At 40.9% G+C, this 26393-nt stretch overlaps 2 protein-coding genes across 5 annotated transcripts; one reads left to right on the top strand and one right to left on the bottom strand.

Annotated features, from left to right (window-relative positions):
• Window positions 1-103: 103 nt before the first annotated feature.
• Window positions 104-26393, bottom strand: GlyT (Glycine transporter). Of its 4 annotated transcripts, none has more exons than XM_086827823.1 (10): window positions 26263-26352; window positions 26067-26140; window positions 10823-11134; window positions 10473-10751; window positions 6087-6240; window positions 5640-5907; window positions 5465-5568; window positions 5029-5395; window positions 4767-4976; window positions 104-4696 (listed from the first exon to the last, which is right to left on the bottom strand). In XM_086827823.1, exons 3-10 carry the CDS (start codon window positions 11085-11087, stop codon window positions 2861-2863), a joined length of 3483 nt encoding a protein of 1160 aa, XP_086683949.1. In that variant the 5' UTR covers window positions 11088-11134; window positions 26067-26140; window positions 26263-26352; the 3' UTR covers window positions 104-2860. The 4 variants fall into 4 exon arrangements, with proteins under 4 accessions (XP_086683949.1, XP_086683950.1, XP_086683948.1 ...); XM_086827824.1 differs by having other exon boundaries at window positions 10823-11131; window positions 26263-26315; XM_086827822.1 differs by having other exon boundaries at window positions 26067-26393.
• LOC110191689 (uncharacterized) lies at window positions 19373-23095 on the top strand. The gene is given in 5 exon segments (XM_086829157.1): window positions 19373-21367; window positions 21370-21599; window positions 21896-22028; window positions 22105-22374; window positions 22596-23095. Coding segments are annotated over 5 exon segments (1083 nt in total). The 5' UTR covers window positions 19373-21126; the 3' UTR covers window positions 22805-23095.

The following is a 26393-nucleotide window of genomic DNA, read 5'->3' as shown; positions in this document are numbered from 1 at the left end:
CGGTTATCAAATCCGTGAGAAAACTATCATCCTTGTTTCCCTCCATATTTTTTAATATTTTATTTTTTCCAGATTTAAAAATGACACTCCGTTTAGTGAATAGTTTTTGTTAAAACCCATAAATATTTATTCATGAATATGGTTTTCCTTGCTTAATGTTACATTTTAACATAATTATTATTCACGATTACTCTTTTAAGTTTGGCATTTTCGGAATATGTGTAATACTTTCTTGCTTACACTTAAGACTTGATATAACATATATTTTTGATTACCAGAACAGCAAAAATTTTATACATTTATTTTAGTACGATAATTTATGAATAGTTCGACCGGTATTATATTGTGTTTATCATTTTGATTTTGCATTATTCTGCTAAATAAGTGTGCAACAGTTCACAAAGTCGTCTGAGTATAGCTTTTCTCATTTTATATATAACCCAGCAAAGAACTTTTGATTTTAATATGAACAGAATACTTGTTAAATAATAGTTCATGATTTGAAGCACTTTACTAATACACAATTGAAAAGCATTTTTTGTGTTTAGTGTTCGGTTAACTAGTCTTAAATATTTACTTTATTTATTTGCTGAGTACATGCCAGGTTTTCCTGCTTATTATTTTTTAGGTATTTCGCTCGTCCTCCTGCTAATATTTATTGTTGATGATCTGCTTATTCTGTGTACATTGAGTTGGGTGGGTTATACGGTTTTGATCGGTCGTCGAGGGCCTCAAGGATATGAGTGTTGCAGTTATTTGATTATTTTTCTAGCGCTATCGAGTTGCTTTTAAACATTTCTCTATTCCGTTGGCATCCCAAAGTCTCATATAAAATTTGAAGCTCCTCTGTTAAATGTTTAAAGTAAACTCCACTTACTTCACTACATTATAAAGTGCCGTCATTTGGGGGCAAGCTTTTTTATTTTAGAACTAAAATTACCTTGTCTGAATTGACAGCTTATGGTTTTCGGTGACTTAAGGTTAGGTTTGAGCAAATTGCGGCATTACTTTGATTAACATTCGTCCGAAATGTTTCGTGTAGTATCTTTGTTGAACAGCCATTACACATTTGCTTAATCATATTATTCTGATAAATCCGCTTGGGTTACTCCTTGCCTCTTTCACTTTTACAGGTACACACATCCAGTTCAACTAACAAACATGCAACATCGATGGTTTGTTTAAATACTTCATATAGATAGATATCTATCCGAATTAGGGTTCTAGGTTTTCTAGGCTCTAGGTACATATGTATGTATGTATGTAGGCTTGTGTCACAGCTACTGCGCTAAACAAACATCAACAACAACAAACTCAAATTACAACAACGTGTATATCAATATATATATACATATATTCCTGTTTCCAATTTTACTTACGCCTAATGTATGTTTGACACAAATTGAAAATTATTTCGCGCCGAAGCAAATTATTTATCACACATTTTCGGGGGTTAAAATAAAAGTTGCGGGTCGGCAATATCCTTAATTTAATCCATTAATTTTGAATTTTGTCATAAAAATGTAACGTGGAAATGAATCAGTAAATTATAGCAAATTACAAAAATATGTCAATATATTGCAGGGTAAATACTTGATTAATTTGTGGTATATTCATTTTCTCAACTAACTACAGGTACAAACACATATAAATAGTTACGAATATTATATTTGTTCTATTTTTTGTATATTTTAATATATTTATATAAGTTTAATTTATTCTCAACATGAATACACAACAATGGTTATATAAATTCTAGAAATATACTTTTAATTATTGTTTTTTGGTTTTCTCATGAGCATTATCATTATCATTATCGGTCTAGTCCACATACATAAAACACTTCTAAATACTTTTTGTCTTAACTATACAAATGCACACAAATCGGGGGATTTGATGCAACTTGATTAACATTTAGGTACATGAGTCTCTCGTTAGCATAGAAAACATAGATTACAGTGAGCACATCGACACATTTACAGATTGAGGGATATATACTCGTATATATAAATATTCTTTGGGCTCTAGTTTCGGGGTCGGTGATGTAAACGGTTCTAAATATATAAACAAATGTATGCATTTATAAAACGTAAAATTCCCACTCGTCACTCGATACTTCTGTCCCTCCAAAGTAGTCTTAAAAGTACTTGTAGTAGAAAAACAAACCCAATTAAATGACTTGTCGTCACTCGTATAAATAGTAATACTTGTGTATATTTGTATATAAATTTATATATTTTTAAAACTCAACGTTTTCCATTGCACTTTCAACATTGCTCTCGAATTGCGGGGCTCACAGGGATCATCCATGGAGGATATTACACACACAAAAGATAAACAAACACCAGGAACTGGGCCTGAGAGAAATTTCCGGTTCCGGTTCCCGTTCCGATCCTGCACTAAGTCCTACGTTAACTTTTTCGGTAATTACAATCGAGTCTTTCATCCATCATCATCATCTTCATCATAAACATCGTTAGCATCATCAATGCAATCCATCTTGAGTGGCTTATAGAAATTAGGTACTAAGGAACAGCTATCGCACACTGATGACTGATAAAATAGGTACTTTTGCATAGGAAACATGAAGGTTTCTCCTTTTCGCGCTCTCGCCATGCCACTCCAAATTAAATATTAATTATTAAATATCTATAAAAACATTGCGTGTTATGTGCCTTCGCCTAGTTTAACTTGTTTTACATTTACATCTTAAGTTGGGTTCTTTTGGGCCAAGAGCAATTGTTGGCCTAGCTCGCTAGGTACACACACATACACATATATATATATATATATTTATATATATTCTTATAAAAATAGTTGTCGATACTGGGAACTACGACCAACCTGACTTTAGGTCCTATTACTTCTTAGTTGCCGCCGATGAATTGGCTTTCGTTTTGGCCTGACTGCCCGATGTCGCAGTCGTCTTGGAGGAGCTGGTTGCTGGTGCTGCTTTCTTGCTGCCACTGGATGCCGGTGTCGCTGGAGGAGTTGCTGCTGATGTCTTGGCTGCTGTCTTACCAAGACCAGCTGGAGCTGGGGTGCCACCTAATGCCACCTTACTGGTGGCAGCTGCTTTTGTGGGGCTTGTTGTTCCGCCGGCTTTGATGGCTGGTGACTTCGAAGATGCCTTGGTTGGGCTGATTTCACCTGGTTTTGTTTTGCCAGCTTTCGTCGTTTTGGCTGTGATGCTGCTGCTGCTGCTAGCTGCCCCCTTATTCGTAGCCGATGATCCAACCACTGTCTTGCCACTGGTCGTGGCTGTCGATGAAGGCGGCGTGGCTTTTGTTGGAGTCTTTGAAGATGTTGCTGCAACTGTTGTTGCAACTGTTGCTGGCTGTGACTTTGCTGCTCCATTGGCAACACTCGCTCCTGGCTGTTTGGCTGCTGTGATACTTACTGCAGCTTGCATCTCTGCTACACTGGCACTTAGTTTGCCATTTGTCACACTTACACTAACTGTTGCTGCCTTGGCCACGAATGTTGCTGGTGCTGTTGCATCTGACTTTGCTTCTGGCTTGAACGTGGATAGCGGAGCAGTTGGCTTTTTGCCAGAGTCAACATTTACTTTAGTCGGAGCAGCTGCCGGTATGTTTTTGACGGCGCCAGTCGCTGATGGTGTGATTTTTGTAGCTGGTGACACTTTTGTCGGGTCTGTGTTTGCCGACTTCGTGTCCTTAATGGCAGCAATGCTAACAGTCGGCTTGGCTCCAGCTGCAATGCCAACTGTTGATGTTGTCGCTGCTGTCGATATTGTCGGTTTGATCGGTGTAATTGTGTCCTTAGGTGGAGCTGCAATATGGGCCAATGGCAGCGGAGCTTTGCCGTTTGAGGCACCACTTGACACTGTTGTCTTGCTTTTGGCTCCAGCTCCTGCAGGAGTTTGACCTGGCGCTATGGTGACCAAAGTGGCAGTGGCAACACCGGCGGACGATGACTTCTTGGCCTGACTCACGGGAGCTGCATCAAGTGCTGGTGTTGCTGTGGTCACCGTCGTGGCTTTCGCCGGCGAATTGACTTTCGTGGGGATCTTCTCCCCGCCGCCCGCAAACGTGGACATGGCGGTGCACTCACGTCCGCTGCTCTGGGTTCCCGCTGCCAGGACCTTTGTGGTTGCCTCAGCATCCTTTTTGCCCGTTGGCTTAGCTTCCTTTTCGGTCGGTATAAGTGGCTGCTTGCTGGGACTGACTTCGGTGGGTGATTTATGGGTGCCGTTCTTTGTATTTGCCTGCAGGCTGCCACTACTGATTTGTTTGCCCATCGTCTTGGGTAGGCCAGGACCTGGTCGCTTGCCCACTGTAGCCAATGGCAGGCACTCAACATCCACATCCACATCGATGGTCAACTTGCTCTCCTTCTTGCTCGTCTCCATTAGCTTGGGCGGGGGATCGTGCTCAATGAGGATCTGGTTGTTGGTTACACCGTCGTAGTTCTGGCTCTGATACCGCTCGGCGTGAAGGTTGACGCAGGGTCTACCCGCTGGCCCCCACTCGGCGGTGGGCTTCAGCAGATACTTGATTCGCTCCCTAAAGTTGAGATTCTTTGGCGCCCGCCAGATCTCGTGAAAGGCCACGAGGAATATGACACAGACAGGCAGTAGGCCAATGATCCAGCCCACAGTATCGGCCCACAGAGGGTACACATAGTGTCCATACTTGGCCGGCTTGTATTCCACCCAGTTGAAGAACAGAATGAACTGCAAGGAGAATGTAGGAATGTCAGTCTTTGTTATTCTGATTTATGTAGTTTTGAAGACATCAACTCACCAGAAGGGTAGCTGGGGTGATATACCGCCACATGATGCCCCAGAAGAAGTTCCAGAACCAGGATCGCTTGCCAATCATTCCCTGAATGTCGTTAAGGAATCGCTGTGATCCATAGATCCAGGCAATCAGAATGCACTCCGAAATGGCAATCAATAGCACCGACCAATTGGCAGCATATTTGTCCATTAGTTGCAGCCAGTACATGCCGCTCTAAAGGGAGTAATTGATTAGTTAATGTTCTTATGGTTTAAAAACCACTTACATTTGTGGTAAAGCCCAGGCCTCCGATATACCCAAAAATGGCCACCGAGAGAACCACCCAGATCTTGTATTGCCTCAGGTTGGGGAACCTATCCAATATGGCAGTGGTTACGGTCTCCATCAGAGCAAACTGTGAGTCCAGTCCCAGGGTGAGCAGCATCACGAAGAACAGTACCGCCCAGACAGGGGAGATGGGCAGCCGAGTGACCACCTCCGGGTAGACAATGAAGGCCAGGCCAGCACCCTGGTCCACCACCTTCTCCACGTCCACATTGAGCTCATGGGCCAGGAAGCCAATAATCGAGAAGATCACCAGACCGGCGAAGAACGAGGTGGCAATGTTGCAGAAGGCCACAATCAGCGAGTCCCTGAAAAGGATTGAAATGCAAATGATTAATATGGGGTAAAGTATATATAAACATATAATAGTGACTCACTTGTAGCAGTTGTTGGAGAACTTGTTGTAGGAGGAGAGTGTGATTAAACCTCCCCAGGCCGGGCTCAAGGCAAAGAATATCTGGACAGCTGCATCGCCCCACACCTGTCGTTGGATTGATAAGGAAATTAGGACATTAGGACAATGACTTGCTTATTCCCCATTGTGAGACCCACCTGAGCATTGGCCAACTGCTTCCAGTCGGGCGTTAGGTAAAAGATAATGCCCGTGCTGGCGCCCGGCAGGGTCACTCCACGGACAAAGAGTATTACAAGGACAACGTAGGGGAACAAGGCTGTGAAGTAAACCACCTTGCCGGAGGACTGAACACCCTTACACAAGCAGAGGAACACAATCGCCCAGGCCAGGAAGAGGCAGGCGGCCAGTGACAGCTTAATGCTGCCCGTCTCCTCGATGCCCTTGGACAGGCCCAGCACAAAGTTGCTGCAAAATCGAGGTTTAAATCGAAATTAAAGCATAGACTGGGAGAAATAAGATCAGGAATCCAATCAATTGATAAGGATAATTAAGCAAAATGGTTCTAAAATATTAATGCTTTGTTTAAGAATGGTTTAGCAAAAGATTCTTGACTGGTAACTTCTTCTCGGATGGACGGAACTCACTTGAAGTACTCCTCGGCGGGTGGGCGCTTCAGGGCGGTAAGGGCCAGCGCCGTGATGTTGTTCTCCGCCGCAGAGGTGGCATTGTGGCAGGTGCGCAGGTAGTAGGTGCCATTGGTGGCCTCGCACTGATCCGCCTGGGCGTAGGAGAAGCAATCTGCAAGAGACTTAGGCTGTCAGCAAGTTGGAAAAAAGGGCGACGACGAGCTGCTGCACTTGTCGGTGGCACTCCCTCTCAATTATGTATAAAAGGCCAGAAGAGCATTTTAATATTTATGAACTATTTGTCGGTTCGTTTCTGGGGGCCTGTCGGTCTGTGCCTTTGGGTTTGTGTGTGTCCGTCCGTCCGGCTACATAATTAAAAGGACAAAGTAGCAAATCAGAGCAGAGCATAAAAGGGGCAAGTCCGGACAACAATGTGCGGCAAATAAAAAAAGGGTCTGGCTGGGCCAAAGCTCTTGGTTAAAGGGTTGCACAAAAGGTTCCTGGTCTTGGCCCAGCTTTGTAAGTTGAGTGGGAAAGTCGGGACTTGCTGGAGGAGGTGAAAGGTCAATAGCAAAGCAATCTGTTTGGGGTTCCCAGTTTTTTTTTTCCGGGAAAGATGCTGCTGGAATTTCTCCTGACAGGATTTTTATTTGAATTTCTCTAATGAGACCTCATTTCTTCGACTCTCTTGCTCTATTGGAAGGACCAACTTAGTCTCTAACCAACCGCAATTTCAGTTTACCTTGGCAGAATGTGATTTTTGGTTTTAACCAAGTTACATTGCAACTCTGCTTATGACATCCAGACTTCTGAGTGTGCTGAGTGAGTTCAGGCAAAGTTTTCCACAAAAAAAAAATAACAAGCATGAAATGACTAATAACTGTTGAGATCAACTGACATGTGCATAAGGGACGAATATCGCCGCAGGACATTAATGTTGGCATCACCTTATTTTGGCAATTTACCTGCCAAGATGTGTGGACTAAAATGTAATTTCAAAGTCAAGTTCAAGTCAAATCAATCATTGCTATAAAAAATACAATTTACCAGCGGCAACGCGGCGAATGGGTAATGTGTGTCAATAGACATTACCCATACGCCGTGTTGCCGCTTTCCGCAAATAAAACCTTGGTAATTATAGACCGAGCTCTGAACCGGAATTAAGGCCACATTTCGATCGCTCACACGCACATTTGTCAGAGCAATTCATCAGCTTCATTTGCCAACGCGGAAAATGGATATAAATTTGAGAACAATTCCTTGTGGTTGGTTGGATGGATGGGCTGTCGGTGAGGGTTGCTTTGGTTCGGGTTCTGATGGGTTGTGTTCGGAAACTTCAAAGTGTTTACATGCCGTTTAATTTGCCTGTCTGCATCTGTTTGTATTGCAATTAATTTGATTACACAGACACAGGCACACACGCCCGTAGATGCGAATCATATAAAATACATTTTATTTCAATGGGAAAAGCAACGAGGAAAAATAAAAGAAAAACGACGACTACGATGCCGACTGCCTAACAACAAATTCGGGTTTAAATAAATCTATGTGTGTGGAATGTCCTACAGGCGAAAGGATACACCAGGCACACACCCTCCAGTTTCTTATTCAATTTGAAAGCTACGCCCGCCTGGCTGGCCCAGGAAATTGGCCTTAAATTTTGTGACCTTTAAGTTTGATGGCAAACTTTGATGACGAGCAGATTGCGATGAGGGCCCCGGGTTGTGTATGAAAGAAATGCGGAAGGTTGGTCGGTTGTATGAGTCTCAAATTTCAGTTGTTGACAGTTCAGTTTTCCCCAAAGTTTAGCCAAGTTTACGTGCCTAATAAATAAATTGCGAGTATCCAGGGGCACGTTATTAGGCACATGAAAAATCCATCCAAATATTTACTCGGAGAAACATAAACATGTAAGAGTAAGTGTAAGTGTGCGATATTCAATCAATAGGCAAACAGAGCTAAACACATTTTAATCGTGACACTAAAAGTAAACATTTGTCATCTAGGGGCAGAAACAGAACCAGAAACAGAGCCGGGCAGGCGAGGACAAAGGCGACGAGAGCACGAGGTCAGAGATGCTGCCTGTCGAAATCCGAGGGCGAATCGAAAAGTGTCAATAAATAAAATCCTTAAGAAATTGCTTGTCTGCCGCTCGCCCGCTCTCCTCATACATATAGACATTTTCCTTCGCATCGTACTCAACTTTCCTCTCGCTCGCTTTGTATCTTAAGGGCTTATGGAAAAGCCTGTCCCAAGGTTGCTTGTTCCTCTCCCAGCGATTGAGTGTCAAAAACAGTTAAGACATAATTGTTTGTCATTTTAACAATTTCAAGCTGCCGCCTCGTCCTCGTATGCTGCCGCCCCGCCAGAAGGTGAAATATGAGGAAAAGGCATCTCCCTGTGTATCCCCCTATCGATTTCTGTGGGGCTCCCACAAAAATAGCGGAAATGCCAAGCAACCTGCGACCTCTGTCTAAGTCTGATTTCATTTCCAAGTCCCTGGCCGAGATGCTGGCTCACTAGGCGTCCTCCTCGTATTAAATCATAGCCATGTGCCAGCGAAGGCAGTGGCTGAGTTTTGAGGTTCAGGCGAGAGGGGTTTCAATTGGAACCTATTTCAATTGTATATCATGTGAAAGCCTAGATTTAGCATGAAACATTGAGATGTTCTTGGGTTTTAGAAGCCAAACAAGACTTGCAATTATCTAGAGTCCCTGCTGACCCCCCTAGGATATACCCCTGGGCAAAGTGGGTCTCTGTCTCATGCAAAACTTTCAATGGCATTCGACGATGCTGCTCGTTCACGCCGTTGTTCTTGTTGTTGCTGCCAGGAATATACACCCAGCCACTTGAGAAAACGCGCGTATGTGTGTGTGTGTGTGTGTGGCCTGAGTGGGTGTAGGTTGTGTGTTTGAGTGCTTCCAAGGCGGCCGTCATAAAATAAGCTAAACATGACAACAGAAAAAAACAATAAAAAATACTCCTTAAAAGAGACAGAAGGAAGCCAAAATAAAGCGAAGTTTACTTATTCTCTTTGGAACAATTTAAGTAAATATAAAGACAGAAATAAATAAAGTTTAAGGAGTTTTTACCTAGTTTATTAGTTTTACATTTATATATATTGATTTGAATATTATCCTAGCTCTACAAGGGAAACCTTATACTAATAATACCACTCAAAATTGACAAATAAAAATGTTCTCAACACACAAAATTTATTTCTCTAAAGAATTGATAAATAGTTAAAAACCTGCAAGGCAGAGGATTAAAATCACTAATCAAAGATTGACTTAAGTTTTAATATTTGATTTTTATGAAGAAACTCCCATCATTTTCTCAGCCAAACCTTGTCTCACTTTTAATATCCGGGTCTATAAAGTAAGCTATTTGATAACAATGAAGAAATTTGCAAAGTTTTCATCATTCCCTGACCTACATACCGAACTTTGTCTTGCTTTTCCGCCCACCAGCCACGTCCAACAGCATCTCTTGGCTCAGTTGGCGTTCGATGCTCGTTAAAGATTTATGTGCTTCGCGTGGTGGGCAATTTTAAAGTGTCTCGGTTTTTCAGATGTGGGAAATAAGGAAGAAATAAGGAAGTCAATGGCACACTATATCCCAGGATCACACACACACACTCACACAGAGACAGAGAGACAGAGAGACACAAACAGAAGGCTCGCTCTCTCTCTCACCTTACAATGTCAAGCGAGGCGAGGCACGAAAACAATTGCCTACTTCAAGGCGCCGCTGGATTTCCCTCTGCGTTATGGTTCGTTCCATTGCCATTGCTCCTTGTTTCCAGGAACCTTCCATCCAGCTTGTTATTATAATTCTCGGTAAAAGTTTACACATATTTTTTTTTATTGTTTTTATTGTTTGCGTGTGCGGCAAGTCGATGGAGGAGGATGTGTCCCCGGGGCAGCATCGAATGAGTGATGTATTTTTGATCCCCATCGAATTATGCCAACTTCAACTATTTTGATATTGTGTTATTTAAATTTTATTTGCAATGATTTGCAAGTTTCCTTGAAAGTTTACTCCGGATTGTGTGTGTGTCCTTAATTCTCCCAGGGGTCTAACGGTTACACAAGATACCATTTCCACCTACCCCCACCCGCGTCCATGTGTTTTCCCAACCGGGCCACGTGCCGCCAACAGAAAAAGAAAAACGGAGGAAAACAAAAACAAAACGGTCGGAGAATAGCAAAATAAAATTCCACTTTTGACAGCTTGCAATTTGCCTAATTTATTACCCGAAAAAAACGTAACAAACGTAACAAAAAGATGTGAGTCTGGCGCACTCCCCTCACCTTGAGTGTGTCTTGGCCTATTAATTAATTGGTGCCATCATATTAGCCTTAACCTTCTTAGCCTTAGCCTGTCCCCCGGGGAAATACTCACACTTGGTGCTCCAGGCGGGTTCGCAGTTCTGCCACGGCAGCTTGGTGGCAAACGAGGCGAACATGTAGAAGATGGTCCAGGCAATGATTAGGTTGTAGTAGAGCATAACAATGGCCGAGACGAGGATCATGCCCGTTCCCAATCCGCGGAACAGGGGGCAGAACCTTCGGAAAACAGCCACCGGGCCCAGGGCAGCATACTGCCCAAAGGATAGCTCCATGAACATCAGCGGAAGGCCGGCAATCACCAGCATGATGGTGAAGGGTATAAGGAAGGCTCCTGTGGGGGTATAAGATACGCATAAGTTTGATAAATGAAATGTTATAAGAAATATAAAACGAATAGCCCACCTCCTCCATTGTTGTAGCACAGATAGGGAAACCGCCAAACGTTTCCCAGACCCACTGAATATCCCAGCAGTGACAGCAGGAAATCAAAGCGTCCTGTCCAGGTTCCACGCTCGTGCTCCGTTTCCCCGCCTCCACCCGGTCCAGTGGCGTCCAGTGAAATTAGTGCCGTTCCGGAGGCACAGCCACCAATACTGATCGCTGTTGAAGGACACACCACACCACCTCCTCCTCCGCCGCCAGCTCCTGACTTGCTGCTCTGCCCCATGATTGCTGGTGGCAGGTCAGTGACGGAGAACCCTGATCTTTCTCCTGCTGTGGAATATACAAAAAATATGGTTCCTCCAGTATATAGATTCAGGTAACATGGCATTGGCCAACTGCCAACTGTCACAGCTGGCCAAGAATGTTTAATAAAATATGAATCAAGAAATGAAACTAACTCCGAGAAGCCGGAGTTTAAATACCCTTGCACTTTACAGTTTAATTAAAAGATAGAATCGGAAATCGTAAAATACTCGCATTTGCATCGATATTTATAAATAAATTTATATAAATATTTTTTGGCTAAAATCAAGGTTTAAAAAACTCATAACTAAGCCAAAAAAGCATTAATTTTAGTTCTGAAAACTGTCCTATGCAAGTTTTTGTTAGGCTAATAAATCTGCATATTTTATTTAAAATTTTAAAAATTAGCCTTTTTTTGCCAATTTTAATGATGTAACCCCTTATAAAATTTTCAAATTTTGAAAAAATTCCGAAAATTTAGTTTTCAACAGGAGATGGCTAGATCGACTCAGCTGTTAATGCTGATCAATAATATATATGGATTATAGGGTCGGAAATGACTCCTTCACTGTGTTACAAGCTTCTGAATGAAACTATAATGCCCTGCAAGGGTATAAAAATGACTGGCCTTAATGATTAACTGCCGTGACCTGGATTTAGTCTAAATTATGGCAATGTGAAAAGGTCAAGTAGTTGAAAGGCTTAGGCAAGTTGTTGGTAATATAATTTGTCTATATATATTTAGATTGGCTTAGGAAACGCGAAGGTTTAATGAGAGCTTATAAATGTTTTAGGTCTTTCTTTCTCGCGTGGGAAGCTCTTTTACGTTCTTTTACTTTTATATTTACCCTATATACTAGCACTGAATAAATCTGATAAATATATTTGCAGTTTGCATTAGCCAATTAGAAATCATTCTCGACTTTTTCATAGACTTCCGTTGGAGGGAAAACAGCTTTTATTTCCGTGAAAACCTACACACAATTACTGAAAGCGGTAGTTATATATTTTAACAAATTATACATGGCTCTCTAATTAAATTACAAGCTTATTATGAGCATAAATGTTTACAACACCTTTTGCTGGTTTATTTTGTTAGCTGATTCATGGAAATTAATATTATTCTAGGTCATAGAAACCTTATTTACAATATTGTTTACAAATTCGCTTTAGTTAAATCAGAGATTTTTCCTTTATTTTGCCCTAGGCCGAGCTAATTTCCACTTAATCCCAGTTTAATAGACTGTGTATCGGTTTTCCCATTTTGTAATTTCCGTTACGTTAATTAAAATCACAGTCACGCTCGTTTTTTAGACGATGGTGTGCCTCTAGCCGAGGATAAATGAGTGCTCAAGAAAATGACGCGCCGTCAATGGCACTTGATGCTGGTCCATCTCCTCACACACCACAAGAGCACCCTCCCTTACCCATATATATATATATATATATATACATATATATACAGGCATATATAGGGTTTATGGAACAACTGTCAGACTTGCTGTAGTGGTCATAACAGCTTGTGATGGGATATGTGATGATGATGTGATGATGTGAGGTTGAGACGACGAGATGAGCTGTAAGAGGCTGCGTCCGCTTTTCCACACCGCTTTAAGTGTTTGCCTGGTCACGTTTTTAGTGCCATTTTCTTGCTCTTGGCTGATGCCGGTGTTTTTGCAAGGCAATTCGTTGACAGCGCCTCGTAATTAGGCAGTCAAATGTGTATTTAACCGAGTGAGTGTGCCCATGGGTCTGGCAATGTGCTAATGATGACCTGTGAAAATGGCAATAAGTCAGCTGCATCATGGGGGAAAAACCCAGGGAATTCCATCATGAAAACTGTAGTGAATCCTAGTGAAAACTTTCCGCAGAATTGAGGCGAAACAATGGCCAGTCTCTTGCCAAACCACAGAGCCCAATTCCCATTGCCATTTCGAGCAAGGTTGCCCCTGGCCTGGTTCTCAGTTCTCCCATCCCTCCCACTTTCCTGCGGTCCAGCATTCCGCCCTTTAACTATGCCAGCCCACTCCCAGTGGCCGTCGGTGGCATTTGCTTAGCAAATAGTTCCTAATGATTCCAGCAATGCCCCTGGGCAGGGCCCAAGAATGCGATTCGGTGGCGACAAACATAAAAAAAAATTGCAAAACAAAAAAACTGGAAAAAAAAGGGAAACAAACAGGGCCCCGAAACTAACTGCAGTACAAATAAACATTTAGCTTTGTGCGAACTTTTTGGGAAATAGTTGAAAACACAACCTGCACAATTCACAGCCCTGACAATGGGAATCGAGAGGCGGCAGGTGGCAGGTGGCAGGTGGCAGGCGGAAGCGCTAAAGTTTCCATTGAAAAAGCGTGAAGTGTTGGCAAAGTTTTGCATTGCAACGGTCAGTCGAAGCTGAAAGCGTTTTAGGGCTGGCTCACAGGGAAATCTATTTATTTTCCTCAGCCTGAGATCCAAGCAATCCGACTATTCTGGGCACGTAGGAGCGGGATTCTGCACAAACAGTTGGCATTTCGGCTCGGTAAATAAAGGCGGAGGGGTGTAAGTGAGGGTGGGGGTGGATGGGCGTATTCTGGCCAACTGAACAGTAAACTTTGACCAACTTCTGGCTGAAATGTATGTAAGCGACTTGATTGAAAAGCACGCTTGTATTATCTGCTTTTTGGGCGGGAATATTTTGTTGGGAAATTGTAAACAAATGTTTGCCCAATCGCTTGTGCGATAATGTTTGAAATTTACAGTTGAATGCATTTCATCGGCGACTTTAATTTAATTATTGTATTTAATTGTATTTAACTTTGGTCTCTTAAAATAGTACTTTAAAGTGCTGAGTTAAAAACAAAATCTATAATTTAAATGGGAATTGCAAAAAGACAATATTGTTTTTTAAAATTTACTATACAATTACAAGATGCTTATTATACGAATGGTTTTTGATAAAAATTTGTAATTCTTTGCAATTTTTGACAATTCTAACGATGTAACCCCTTTCCATTTTTTGAAAAAATCTAACAAATTAAAAAAAACGTGTTTCTTTAAAATATAGCTAAATCGAGTCAGCAGTTGATGCTGTTCAAGAATATATATGATTATAGGATCGAAAATCGGAACACTGCAAGGGTATAAAAATAGTCTTCGATTTAAGATAAATCTAGCACACATGGCGTATACTTAACGTGAAAACCCTTAAATTAAGTATACGCCATGTGTGACATTAGGGAAAATAGATTAAGAAATTAAAAAGATAAAAACTTTCATGACAAATAGGAGCTGTGATCAGTAATTAACTATGCCCATTAAGTAACAATGAGCAGTTATTAACTATGATCAGTAAGTATCAATGAATATTAAGTAACTATTACCAGTAAGTAGCTATGACCAGTAAGAAGCTTTGACCAGTAAGTAACTATGATCAGTAATTAACTCTGATTAGTAAGAATCAATGGACAGTAAGTAACTTTGACCAGGAAAAATCTATGACCAGTAAGTATCAAAGGCCAGTAAGTATTAATGACCAGTAAGTATCTATGAACACTAATAAACAATGACTTGCAACTTTTGAAACACAACACATTTCTGTTACTTGGCCGGCAGCCGTCACTTCGTTCCGGGGATGTTAGAACTAGTTGGGAATCATATGAACAGATGATGTAGGTTCGTTTTGGAACAAAGAGCAAGCTATTTAAATGAAACTATGGAGAAATTCTTCTATATAATTTTACTACTGTATAAGTCGGAGCATGGCGAATCGGTGGACAATATATATACATATATATAACTGCCATAGGAACGATCGGACGATTTATAAAACTATGATAAGTATATATCAATGAACATTAAGTAACTATGCCCAGTAAGTAGCTATGACCAGTAAGTAACTATGATCAGTGATTAACTCGGATCAGTAAGTATCTATCACCAGTAAGTAACTATGATCAGTGATTAACTCTGATGAGTAAGTATCTATGACCAGTAAGTAACTATGATCAGCAATTAACTCTGATGAGTAAGTATCAATGGCCAGTAAGTATCTATGAACACTAATAAACAATGACTTGCAACTTTTGAAACACAACACATTTCTGTTACTTGGCCGGCAGCCGTCACTTCGTTCCGGGGATGTTAGAACTAGTTGGGAATCATATGAACAGATGATGTAGGTTCGTTTTGGAACAAAGAGCAAGCTATTTAAATGAAACTATGGAGAAATTCTTCTATATAATTTTACTACTGTATAAGTCGGAGCATGGCGATTCGGTAGACAATATATATACATATATGTAGCTGCCATGGAACCGATCGGACGATTTATAAAACTATGATAAGTATATATCAATGAACATTAAGTAACTATGGCCAGTAAGTAGCTATGACCAGTAAGTAACTATGATCAGTGATTAACTCGGATCAGTAAGTATCTATCACCAGTAAGTAACTATGATCAGTGATTAACTCTGATGAGTAAGTATCTATGACCAGTAAGTAACTATGATCAGCAATTAACTCTGATGAGTAAGTATCAATGGCCAGTAAGTATCTATGAACACTAATAAACAATGACTTGCAACTTTTGAAACACAACACATTTCTGTTACTTGGCCGGCAGCCGTCACTTCGTTCCGGGGATGTTAGAACTAGTTGGGAATCATATGAACAGATGATGTAGGTTCGTTTTGGAACAAAGAGCAAGCTATTTAAATGAAACTATGGAGAAATTCTTCTATATAATTTTACTACTGTATAAGTCGGAGCATGGCGAATCGGTGGACAATATATATACATATATATAACTGCTATAGGAACGATCGGACGATTTATGATAAGTATATATCAATGAACATTAAGTAACTATGGCCAGTAAGTAGCTATGACCAGTAAGTAACTATGTTCAATGATTAACTCGGATCAGTAAGTATCTATCACCAGTAAGTAACTATGATCAGTGATTAACTCTGATGAGTAAGTATCAATGTCCAGTAAGTATCTATGAACACTAATAAACAATGACTTGCAACTTTTGAAACACAACACATTTCTGTTACTTGGCCGGCAGCCGTCACTTCGTTCCGGGGATGTTAGAACTAGTTGGGAATCATATGAACAGATGATGTAGGTTCGTTTTGGAACAATGAGCAAGCTATTTAAATGAAACTATGGAAAAATTCTTCTATATAATTTTACTACTGTATAAGTCGGAGCATGGCGATTCGGTAGACAATATATATACATATATGTAGCTGCCATGGAACCGATCGGACGATTTATAAAACTATGATAAGTATATATCAATGAACATTAAGTAACTATGGCCAGTAAGTAGCTATGACCAGTAAGTAACTATGATCAGTGATTAACTCGGATCAGTAAGTATCTATCACCAGTAAGTAACTATGATCAGTGATTAACTCTGATGAGTAAGTATCTATGACCAGTAAGTAACTATGATCAGCAATTAACTCTGATGAGTAAGTATCAATGGCCAGTAAGTATCTATGAACACTAATAAACAATGACTTGCAACTTTTGAAACACAACACATTTCTGTTACTTGGCCGGCAGCCGTCACTTCGTTCCGGGGATGTTAGAACTAGTTGGGAATCATATGAACAGATGATGTAGGTTCGTTTTGGAACAATGAGCAAGCTATTTAAATGAAACTATGGAAAAATTCTTCTATATAATTTTACTACTGTATAAGTCGGAGCATGGCGATTCGGTAGACAATATATATACATATATGTAGCTGCCATGGAACCGATCGGACGATTTATAAAACTATGATAAGTATATATCAATGAACATTAAGTAACTATGGCCAGTAAGTAGCTATGACCAGTAAGTAACTATGATCAGTGATTAACTCGGATCAGTAAGTATCTATCACCAGTAAGTAACTATGATCAGCAATTAACTCTGATGAGTAAGTATCAATGGCCAGTAAGTATCTATGAACACTAATAAACAATGACTTGCAACTTTTGAAACACAACACATTTCTGTTACTTGGCCGGCAGCCGTCACTTCGTTCCGGGGATGTTAGAACTAGTTGGGAATCATATGAACAGATGATGTAGGTTCGTTTTGGAACAAAGAGCAAGCTATTTAAATGAAACTATGGAGAAATTCTTCTATATAATTTTACTACTGTATAAGTCGGACCATGGCGAATCGGTGGACAATATATATACATATATATAACTGCTATAGGAACGATCGGACGATTTATAAAACTATGATAAGTATATATCAATGAACATTAAGTATCTATGGCCAGCAAAGTATCTATCACCAGTAAGTAACTATGATCAGTGATTAACTCGGATCAGTAAGTATCTATCACCAGTAAGTAACTATGATCAGTGATTAACTCTGGTGAGTAAGTATCAATGGCCAGTATGTATCAATGAACACTAATAAACAATGACTTGCAACTTTTGAAACACAACACATTTCTGTTACTTGGCCGGCAGCCGTCACTTCGTTCCGGGGATGTTAGAACATGTTGGGAATCATAAGAACAGATGTGCAAGAGTTGTTTTGGAACAAATTTAATGAAACTATCGAGGTATTCTTTTATACCATTTTACTGGGATATAAATCGGAGCAAGGCGAATCGGTGGACTATATATGTACTTATACATATATATATATATATATATATATAGTTGCATTAGGATTTTATTTTATAATAAATATTGCTTATAAATATTCCTTCATTGTATTTAAAAGCACTTAAGGGTTGTAAGCTAATTAAAACTACTTTGGAGTGGACATAAGCCCCAAAGAGTGAATTTATAAACCCCCGAATGCTCTTTTATTTCCATGTAATTCACCTTTGGCAGGGTTTCCACCTTTAAGTTTCGAGGCACACACATAGAGCTGCCGGCGAGCAAAGTGAAAGCCCTTTTAATAAAGCAGCAAATGAATAATTAAAGTGCAACGGGTCGGATACGTGAAAGAGCGAAAAAAGCAACTAAAAACAAACAAAAAATGAGGAGGGGAGCTGAACTCCTTCTCCACTTCTCCACTTCTCCACTTTTCCACATTTCCCCAAGACCCCCTTGGCCATCACTCTTTGCCTTGTTTGTGTTTGGTCAATTCGAGTGTGAAAATGTTTTCGAGCTTCTGCCGTCGCCCGCTTGTTTACACTTGATGAGAACGTTGGGGCAGCGCAGTTGGCGCTGGGGGTGGCGGGTGTTGCATTTAACGACCTTGGGAATGTGCAGTGCGGGGTGGGTGAAGCAGAAGCTGCATTCTAGTTTTCCTGTTCGTTTCTTTTTTTCCCCCATTTTTTTGTGAACAGTGCGCCGACAGCGTTTTCCGCCTTTTGGCATTTCATAATTTTCCTTTTTTTGACATTTTTATGCGAAAGTTAAATTTCCCTGGGCCGGGCCCCCAAGGCGAGACAAGGGACCTTCGTCATCATCATGGGCCCAGTTCCAGTACCAGTCGCAGATCCACCTCCTGCCCCTGTCACGCCTACCGCCCCCTCGTCGCTTACCCCTCTGTTGTTGCACAAGTCACGGCAATTATGAAGGGGCAAGCTCGGCGCACTTGAACTTGAACCCACGAAGGCTGCCCACAAGCGGCAAAACAAAGCGAGATGGTGACCTCGGACCCCCCCCATGGTTTTGGGGTGGTTTTCAGGAGAAGGGGTGTAGATCTAGGATATATATCCTTAGCAAAGGGCTAACTGTTAAGATCTTAAGTTTATCGGGTGCATTGTAGAATACTACTACACCTAATATAAGGCTTTAAAAAATAATTCAACCTAAACAATTTAAGTTTAAACATCAAATTTGTTTTACTTCTCCCACACACTGTTCACACTGAAATGTGTCCGAGTTAAAGTCTTCGAAACGTTATCAAATTTGAGAATGTATTTGAAAAATTAAACAATCAAAGAGAGCAGCGGATGTTGGCCCCTTTTTGTGCGCCCAGCTTGAGCTGCTATCAGTGGGGCTTTTTCAAGTGCAGAACGGGAAATATCGATTGGTTAGTTTGCCAGGAGCAGAGGCAACATGACCATCGGCGGAGGCCAAAGCACACGCATACAAATTTGTTTCGATGCAACGAAGTCGTCTCCATTCCAATGCTTCCCCTTGCCCCACAGCCTCGTGCCCCTGATCGTTGTGGAAAACAGATTTTCACGTTCTATTGCATATCCTAGGTGGCCCCCCGGCCCCCTCCCCACCCCAGTCCGGACCATTTGTCAGACTGCCAGGCTGGCAGGACAGGACACCACGCACCTCAGCTCCTTTGCTGGGGTCCCTTCGGGTCCTGTTCCCCGCATTAAATATTCATCTACTTCGTCATCGTCTGTCGTCCTTCGCTGTCATCGTCCTGGTAATCGCAAATTCAGCGCTAAATCACAATCAAAATGCGCGTAAAGTGGCATTTCAAGTGATTCCCCTCTTTTTTTATGAATTTCAAATTGCAAATCATTTCGTTGATTAAATTGTTGAAAATGGGCGAGTGAATTTGTATTTCTTGTGGCCTTACCTTGTGTTTATACACAGGTACCCTGTACAGGAATAGCAAAGGAAGGCGTCTACTACTTCATAAAGTATAAAGAATATTAATTAATATCATCAGGCACATTCATTTAGACATCTTTAGCTGTGTGTAAGAGTCCCTTTCTAATTACAATCAGAGAAAGTTTGTTTTTGGATTGTGGTCATGCTTTCTACCACCCGCAAATATTATTAAGATTTTTCCTGGTAGTTTTAACCATTTAATTCTCCAGAAAGTAAATATATATGTCTACAATAAAAGTCCCCAACTTTGTGTAGAATAAACAATAGAGCTATACAGCACTGATGTTTCTGTGAACTCTTAATTCGTCATAAATCCCATCGTCAAAGTATTGATTTATGTATAGACTTAAGCATAATTAGTAAATGTATTTCAGACTTATCTTTAAGTTGATGTTTATATTAATTTTTAAACTAGGGTACCAGGTCTTTTTAGTTGAGGACTTTTTAATATTAGGCATTATTAATTGTTTCTTTTGTATGCTTCTAATTATTTATGATTTCTGCTTATTTAACTTCGAATAAAAACGTCAACCTTGTAATGGTATTATGTAGTTTTAATAATAGTATTTCTAGTCATAAATTCCCTACAATTAGTGCTACACAAATTATCCATTAGCCTGTTTTGAAATTAATTGCCGCAATATTGATTGAAAATGGCACCAGCTAAAAGCGCTCACATTTCCGTTTGCCTTGAGGACACGAGTGAATATAATATTTCCAGATTTTCCAAAAGGTATATAGAGTTAGAGAAAGTGTGAAAATTAATGCATGCTGGCGATGTGTGTGGGAAATGAATAAACACGGAGATAGAGAACCGCGGTTGGCGGCTAAGTGAATTATGTCTGCAAATGATTTTTTCTTGTTATCCAGCTTTTCGCAGAATTTTCTCGTTTTTCCATTCGGTTGACACCTTTGCATACGTTTTCACGTTTTCTTTTTTTCTTTTTGCGAATGCATCTGCTGACTGTCGTGGCAGAGTACTTTCTTTTTTTGTTTTTACTTTAAATTTGCAATTTAAATGTAATTTCTCAGCGCAAATGGGTTACTTTTTATTTGGTTTATGACAAATGCACACCCAGGCAAAACGCTCAGACTTAATGCTTTCCGACAAGTGTGTGTAGTGTGTGTGGATCGATGAGTGTGGGTGTGTGTGTTGCTCTGAAGGTTCTATATATGTTCGCAGGATTTATGTACATTAACTGAAAAGAAATAAGACTTTGTGGTGCAAAGGGAAATAATTTATAAAGACTCTGAAAGATACCAGAAATCTGTACTAAAACTATTGGTTTCTCCTCTCACGGACGCCTGAAAAAACTTGGGATATAAACCTTTGTAACATTTTTGTTTCTTCCAGAAGTTTTCAACCAATTGTTATTGTTTTCACGGCGATGTCGCCATTTGGTCGCAGCTGCTTTTCTCAGGGATTTCCCCACTTTGAAGTTGTTTAATGGCCGGTGGAAAGCGTAACAAGCCATTTACAAAATGCCGTTAGCACCGGGAACACGATGCTTTTCCGTCATCGCCGTTATTTCCTTTTTGTTGGAGGCAAGCTATTGCCTTGAGGATCTAATGGGCAATAGGCAAACTAATCCTTATTTTCCGCTGGCCGAGGATCATGCTAGAATCTTTTTGGTGACCCTTCTGGCCCTCGTTTTCCTGATTCTTATGGGCTGCTTGGGTGAGTATGACTTAAAGCCATAGCCTTCACTCTGATTAACTTGTATCCTCTTGAAGCAGGATGCCTCTGTTGCTACTGTCGAACTTGGCAGCCAATGGCTTCGGCACCGGACGGCCTTGATATCTATGCCCCACGCACCCAGAGCATTGTGTGGCCCACTCTGCCCCAGGATACAGTGAGGATCCGGGAGCTGACCTTGCAGCACACCGCCAAGTCCGGGTGCCTCTGTCCAAACTGTCGCCCCGGCAGGATTTCCCTGTACATTGAGAACTGTGGTGTAACTACACAGTGTTTGTAGGATAAGCGAGCGAAACTGACTGATCTTTGGGAGATCCTTGGGAATAGATTTATTATAAAGGGATTCATTTAAGGATGCCATAGATCAAAACTGCATTTTAAACGAAAGTATATTAATCTTTCCTTAATAAATTTAATTATTATATTATGTTACAAATGTATTTATTATTATTTGTTATCGAAATCGTTTATTTCCAACTACAAGCAGCTGTTTGATATCCGACTGAGGAGGCATCGATCAGCAACGTGCAAGTCGCGAGTGTTTAATTTGTTCAGTTGCATTGGAACAATCACGGCAGCACCATGTCTGTGTGCTCGCAGGGAATCGCGGCCAGGTGGTGTCTGTTGTTGATTACAGCTGCCCTGACCACCTTCCCTCACCTGTCCAATGCCGATGACAACATTACAGGTACGGACAGAGAGAGGCCCTAGAGTTTGTATTGATTATTTATTCAGAATCTGTATCTTTATGCATTCCTGGAAAGATTTTGACTGGCTGAACGAGACACAGCTGCTGGAAATGTTTGATTACGAAAACATCACTGAGTGGAATTCCACGAAAGTCGATGTGGATGTGGATGTGGATACATCGTTCGAAGGGACTAATGTTGGTGAATCCTTTGGTGAATCCTTTGTTGAGAAGAGCAACGGAAGCAGCAATGTGATCTTTTCATTCAAAGAGCTGCGCCAGAATCAATATTATGCTCGAATTGTCTTCATGATTGTGCTTTTGCATGTTGCTGTTCTTGGAGTTTGTAAGTGAACATTTGTGTTTTCAATTAATTATATTTTTAAATTAATCAGATTCGTAATTTGAGATAAGATAAGAGAATGAACGAATCCTTTTCTTTGGTAAAATTAATGCATACTTGTGCCTTTTTAGTTTCACTAATAATACACGAAATTGAAAGCCTAAATAGCAATTAAAACTTTGTTACAATAATTGAATTAATTCGATTATAAATCTCATTTAAAGGCATCACAATTTACAGCCTGGTGTACTGCAAGGTGAGGACCCTGAGGAAGCTCCGGCGAGCGAAAGCCCAACGATGTTTGCAACTGATGAATCTACAGTCCCAGCACGTGCCCAACTCCAAGGATTGCCCCTGCTCCGGCTGCATTATGGCCAGGGATATGGTGCAGGGCCTGATCCTGCAGCAATTGCACGAAGTGGTCGAATGCTAACAAAGGATGCCTCTATTGGGGGGTAAAATTGATTTACAACGAAATAAATGCACAATTTCTATGCTTGAGTTTGACAGGTGAATATATACACACAGATATTCATTGCATAGTCAACATTTATATATTGCATTCACGTGGATGGAAAAGTTGGAAAAAAACGATATCGAAAATGATTTAATTATAGAAGTATTTCATCGAAAAAAGGGGATTACTTTTATTCAGGAAAAGTACACACTTTCCACATTGAAAGTAATCAAGTTAAGAATTTAATTGTAATATATCGATTGTAAAAAAAAACCGGAATATGTAACAATTTGAGTTAACCAAAAGGATATTATCCTTTATCGTTTCTGGGAAAACTCGCTGCTTTTATTGTGTTTCCAATCTGATTTGCATTTCATATGTTGCATAAGGGCGCGTTTCCCTTGGCGGAGCCTTACGCTTAAATGGACACAAATGTCTGTGTTAGCCACAAACAACTAATACAATCAGCCTTGCTCACTTTCACCCACACACACACACACACACACAAACGCACATTCTTATAGAAGAGAAAGTCTCCAAGCCCATTCATTGGCAGTTGCATTGTCTGCGACGCGGAGAGGGAGAGAAAGGGAGTGCTTGGGAGCGGGGAAAAGTGTGTACTGACATGCACTAGCAGTTAAACAGCTTATTGCTGTAGTAGTACCCCCTCCCCTTTGACACCGCCAGTGCCATGACCAGCCGCAATGCGAAGGTCAAAGTTCATAGCATTTGCTGCCACTACCCCTTAGCCCCCCTCTCCTGGCTTAATCCTGCACGTTTGCATTAATAAATACAAGTAATCCATTTTACCTTCACTTTGTTCTCTCTTTTGCCAAACAATCGGAGTAATCATCAACTTTTGCTAGGTTAAGCTGAACTTTGGCTGCAGCTGACGAATGGAATCCTTGATATATATGTCATATATAACATATAATATTGATTGATTTCGAAGGGGGGAAATACACACTAACATGTTGGAAACTGAGACTCTGTTGGGTTTAACTATGACTTGCTGGATGATTATTTATTTTGTAAATATTTTTCAGGTTTAAGCAACAACAGCAAATACCCATAGGAATATTTTTCATAATTTATAAACATCCCTCATGCCACCGAATATTATCAATTTGTCACTTAAGCCTCTGCAACAACTTCCACTGGCGATAAATAAGTCAACAACTTCAAGACATTGCGTATACGCCCTGTGTGACACAATTCAGTCACAAATCCAGCCATCCATCAGGATGTGGCTTTAAGGCTAATGCACTGGGATCCAACGAATGTCACCGATCACCGATTTTGTGCCCACTCGCTGATGTTTTTATTGTTATTTGATTGCGATTTAAATTTAAACAGGGAGCGGAAAGCTGGGAACAACAATAGCAACAAAGACCCAAAAATAAGAGAATGCCAAGAATGAGCCTGAGCCCTGGCAAACACGCACAAAACACGGACAGGCCAATGCCAAAAGCCCGTATGAAACCGGAGGAAACAACGCACGTTCATGCCGAACAGGAAGGAAGGAAGGAAGGCAGGCAGGGACAAGGCGCACAGGAAGAAGGAACAAAAAGCGACAGTGAAGGCGGAGGCAAAACCCTGGTGGAGCAAGGGCAAGGATGTTAAGGTAGCGAGAACAACGAGAGTCTTAGCAATAACTATAACAAAAGAACCGAAACGTACAGTGGATCTTGGGTATATTAACTGAGAAATCGATACCTGATTTTTAAGTTTTATTTAAAGAATAAAATACTAAAGAGTTATAGAGAATTTTTAATGAGTATAACATAGGTAAAGGTATAGAAAATCTATCCCTAAGGACAGGTGTACAAACCCCATTTAGGTAGGCTTGACTGTCTGAGACAATAAAAAAAAGCCCGACATAGACATTCCAATAACAATGAGCCAAGAAAGCGAAGCCGAACCCAGCGAAGAGCGAAAGCTGAAGCTTGTATGGGGAAAACTTAGAGAAAAAGGAGAATAGCACAAAAAAAAGTAGTAAAAAGTTATCGGAACTCTGGCCAAAAGGAAGATGTCTCTGGCCTCAGCGGGTGGAAGCTGGAGCGGTGGGTCAAGAAGGGAAGAAGGGTTTCGGCCCGGGCCAGGGCTCTTGGCCAACTTGTGGCAAACATTTGCTCAGACCCAAGTATCCATTCTGGCCGGAATTGGTTGCACCTGATGCCCAGACAGTAGGCGAGCTCTGACGTGCACATGCAAATTTATTGATCAATAAAGTGAGATAATGAAAAGTGCGGTTTCAATCAGCTTTCAATTTCAGTTAAATCCAGACATAATTTATGGGTCACATTAGGGCTAAATTTGAACAATAAAACATGTATTAACTGATTAATTAAGAGATTTCGCTTAAATCGCTAGAGCTGTTTCCGCCAAATCTGGTTTCCGGTTTGAACCAAGACAGAATTTCTAGGAGTTAATTAATTATCTTGTATCCTCAATTAAAACCAATTCAATTGCCTATTTTGTGAACGTTTTACCTCCAAGGTTATTAAAGGTCTTACCCGGGGAAAAACAAGTGGAAGGAAGTCCGGTTTATGGTTGAACTCTCCTTTAGTAACTGTAGCTTAAGTTCAATTTGTAGTTTTAAGAGATTTAAAATATTAAAGTTTGCAAATACTTTCTGAAACTATCAGCTTCTACACTCTTAATTTCTTAAAAGTTTTATTTCTTTGAATGCTCTTAATAATACTTATGATTTCTTAGCCATGTTGCCGTGCTCTTTAATTCGATAAAACTTTCCCGAAAAAGTATGCTACGCATTGCGATGCAATTCGAGGGAATTTTCATGGCCATTTTCGTTGAAAATGGCCATCTGCTCACTTTGAGTTTCCGGTGGAGCAGAGTCAGGGAAGCCATGGCAGCCATGGCAGCCAGCTCGGATTGAGGCTGGTCAGTGTGGGGGGCAGTAATGAAGCCGAATTAACGGTAAGTTAAGCAGACAATGCAGTTATCCGAGCGTTGGCAGCAACGTGTCCTGGGCGCGTTGCAACGGGATCCCGCTTAATTAGGCCCGTCATTGCGTCCCATCGGTGGCAGCCAGGACCTTGGGGCGCGTATTGGCTTTAATGTCACTCTACTCCCGTCAGTTTTTAATTGTTTTAAATATTAACTGGCGGTGAAAATGGCACACAAGGCCCGAAGGACACTCCCACCAATACAGCAGCAGGCAAACACATGCTTACACTCACACATACAGAAGAGTTTTGCATTACGCGCGACTTACACAATTAAGAAACAGTCGCCTTTTCTTCACTTTTCAGCACTTCAGCACTTGTCCAGGGGGGATCTTTTCACGGCCTGGAAATATATGTATTTCAGCGATATTCAGCGATTCACACGACTTGGCTCGTTTTTTCCCCACAAACACTGTGTTTGCTCTTGTTCGGTCTGCTCCCGTGGGTGGATCGAAGGGTACGTACGGCTGCTGGCCACAGGAGCGTCCAATTTGGCGGACAATTCGAAAGCAACTGAATGCGAAACGGAAGCCAGCGGGCCAGGAAGCGGATTGCGAGAATCCAGCTGTGAAAAGTGAAAAGCGAAAGCGAATGGT

Source organism: Drosophila serrata, unplaced genomic scaffold, assembly GCF_035046125.1.
Source record: "Drosophila serrata isolate PLE 108 unplaced genomic scaffold, ASM3504612v1 contig_184, whole genome shotgun sequence".
Lineage (NCBI taxonomy): Eukaryota > Metazoa > Arthropoda > Insecta > Diptera > Drosophilidae > Drosophila > Drosophila serrata.
The sequence above is the reverse complement of the archived record's forward strand: the minus strand, read 5'-3'. Positions and strand labels throughout refer to the sequence as shown.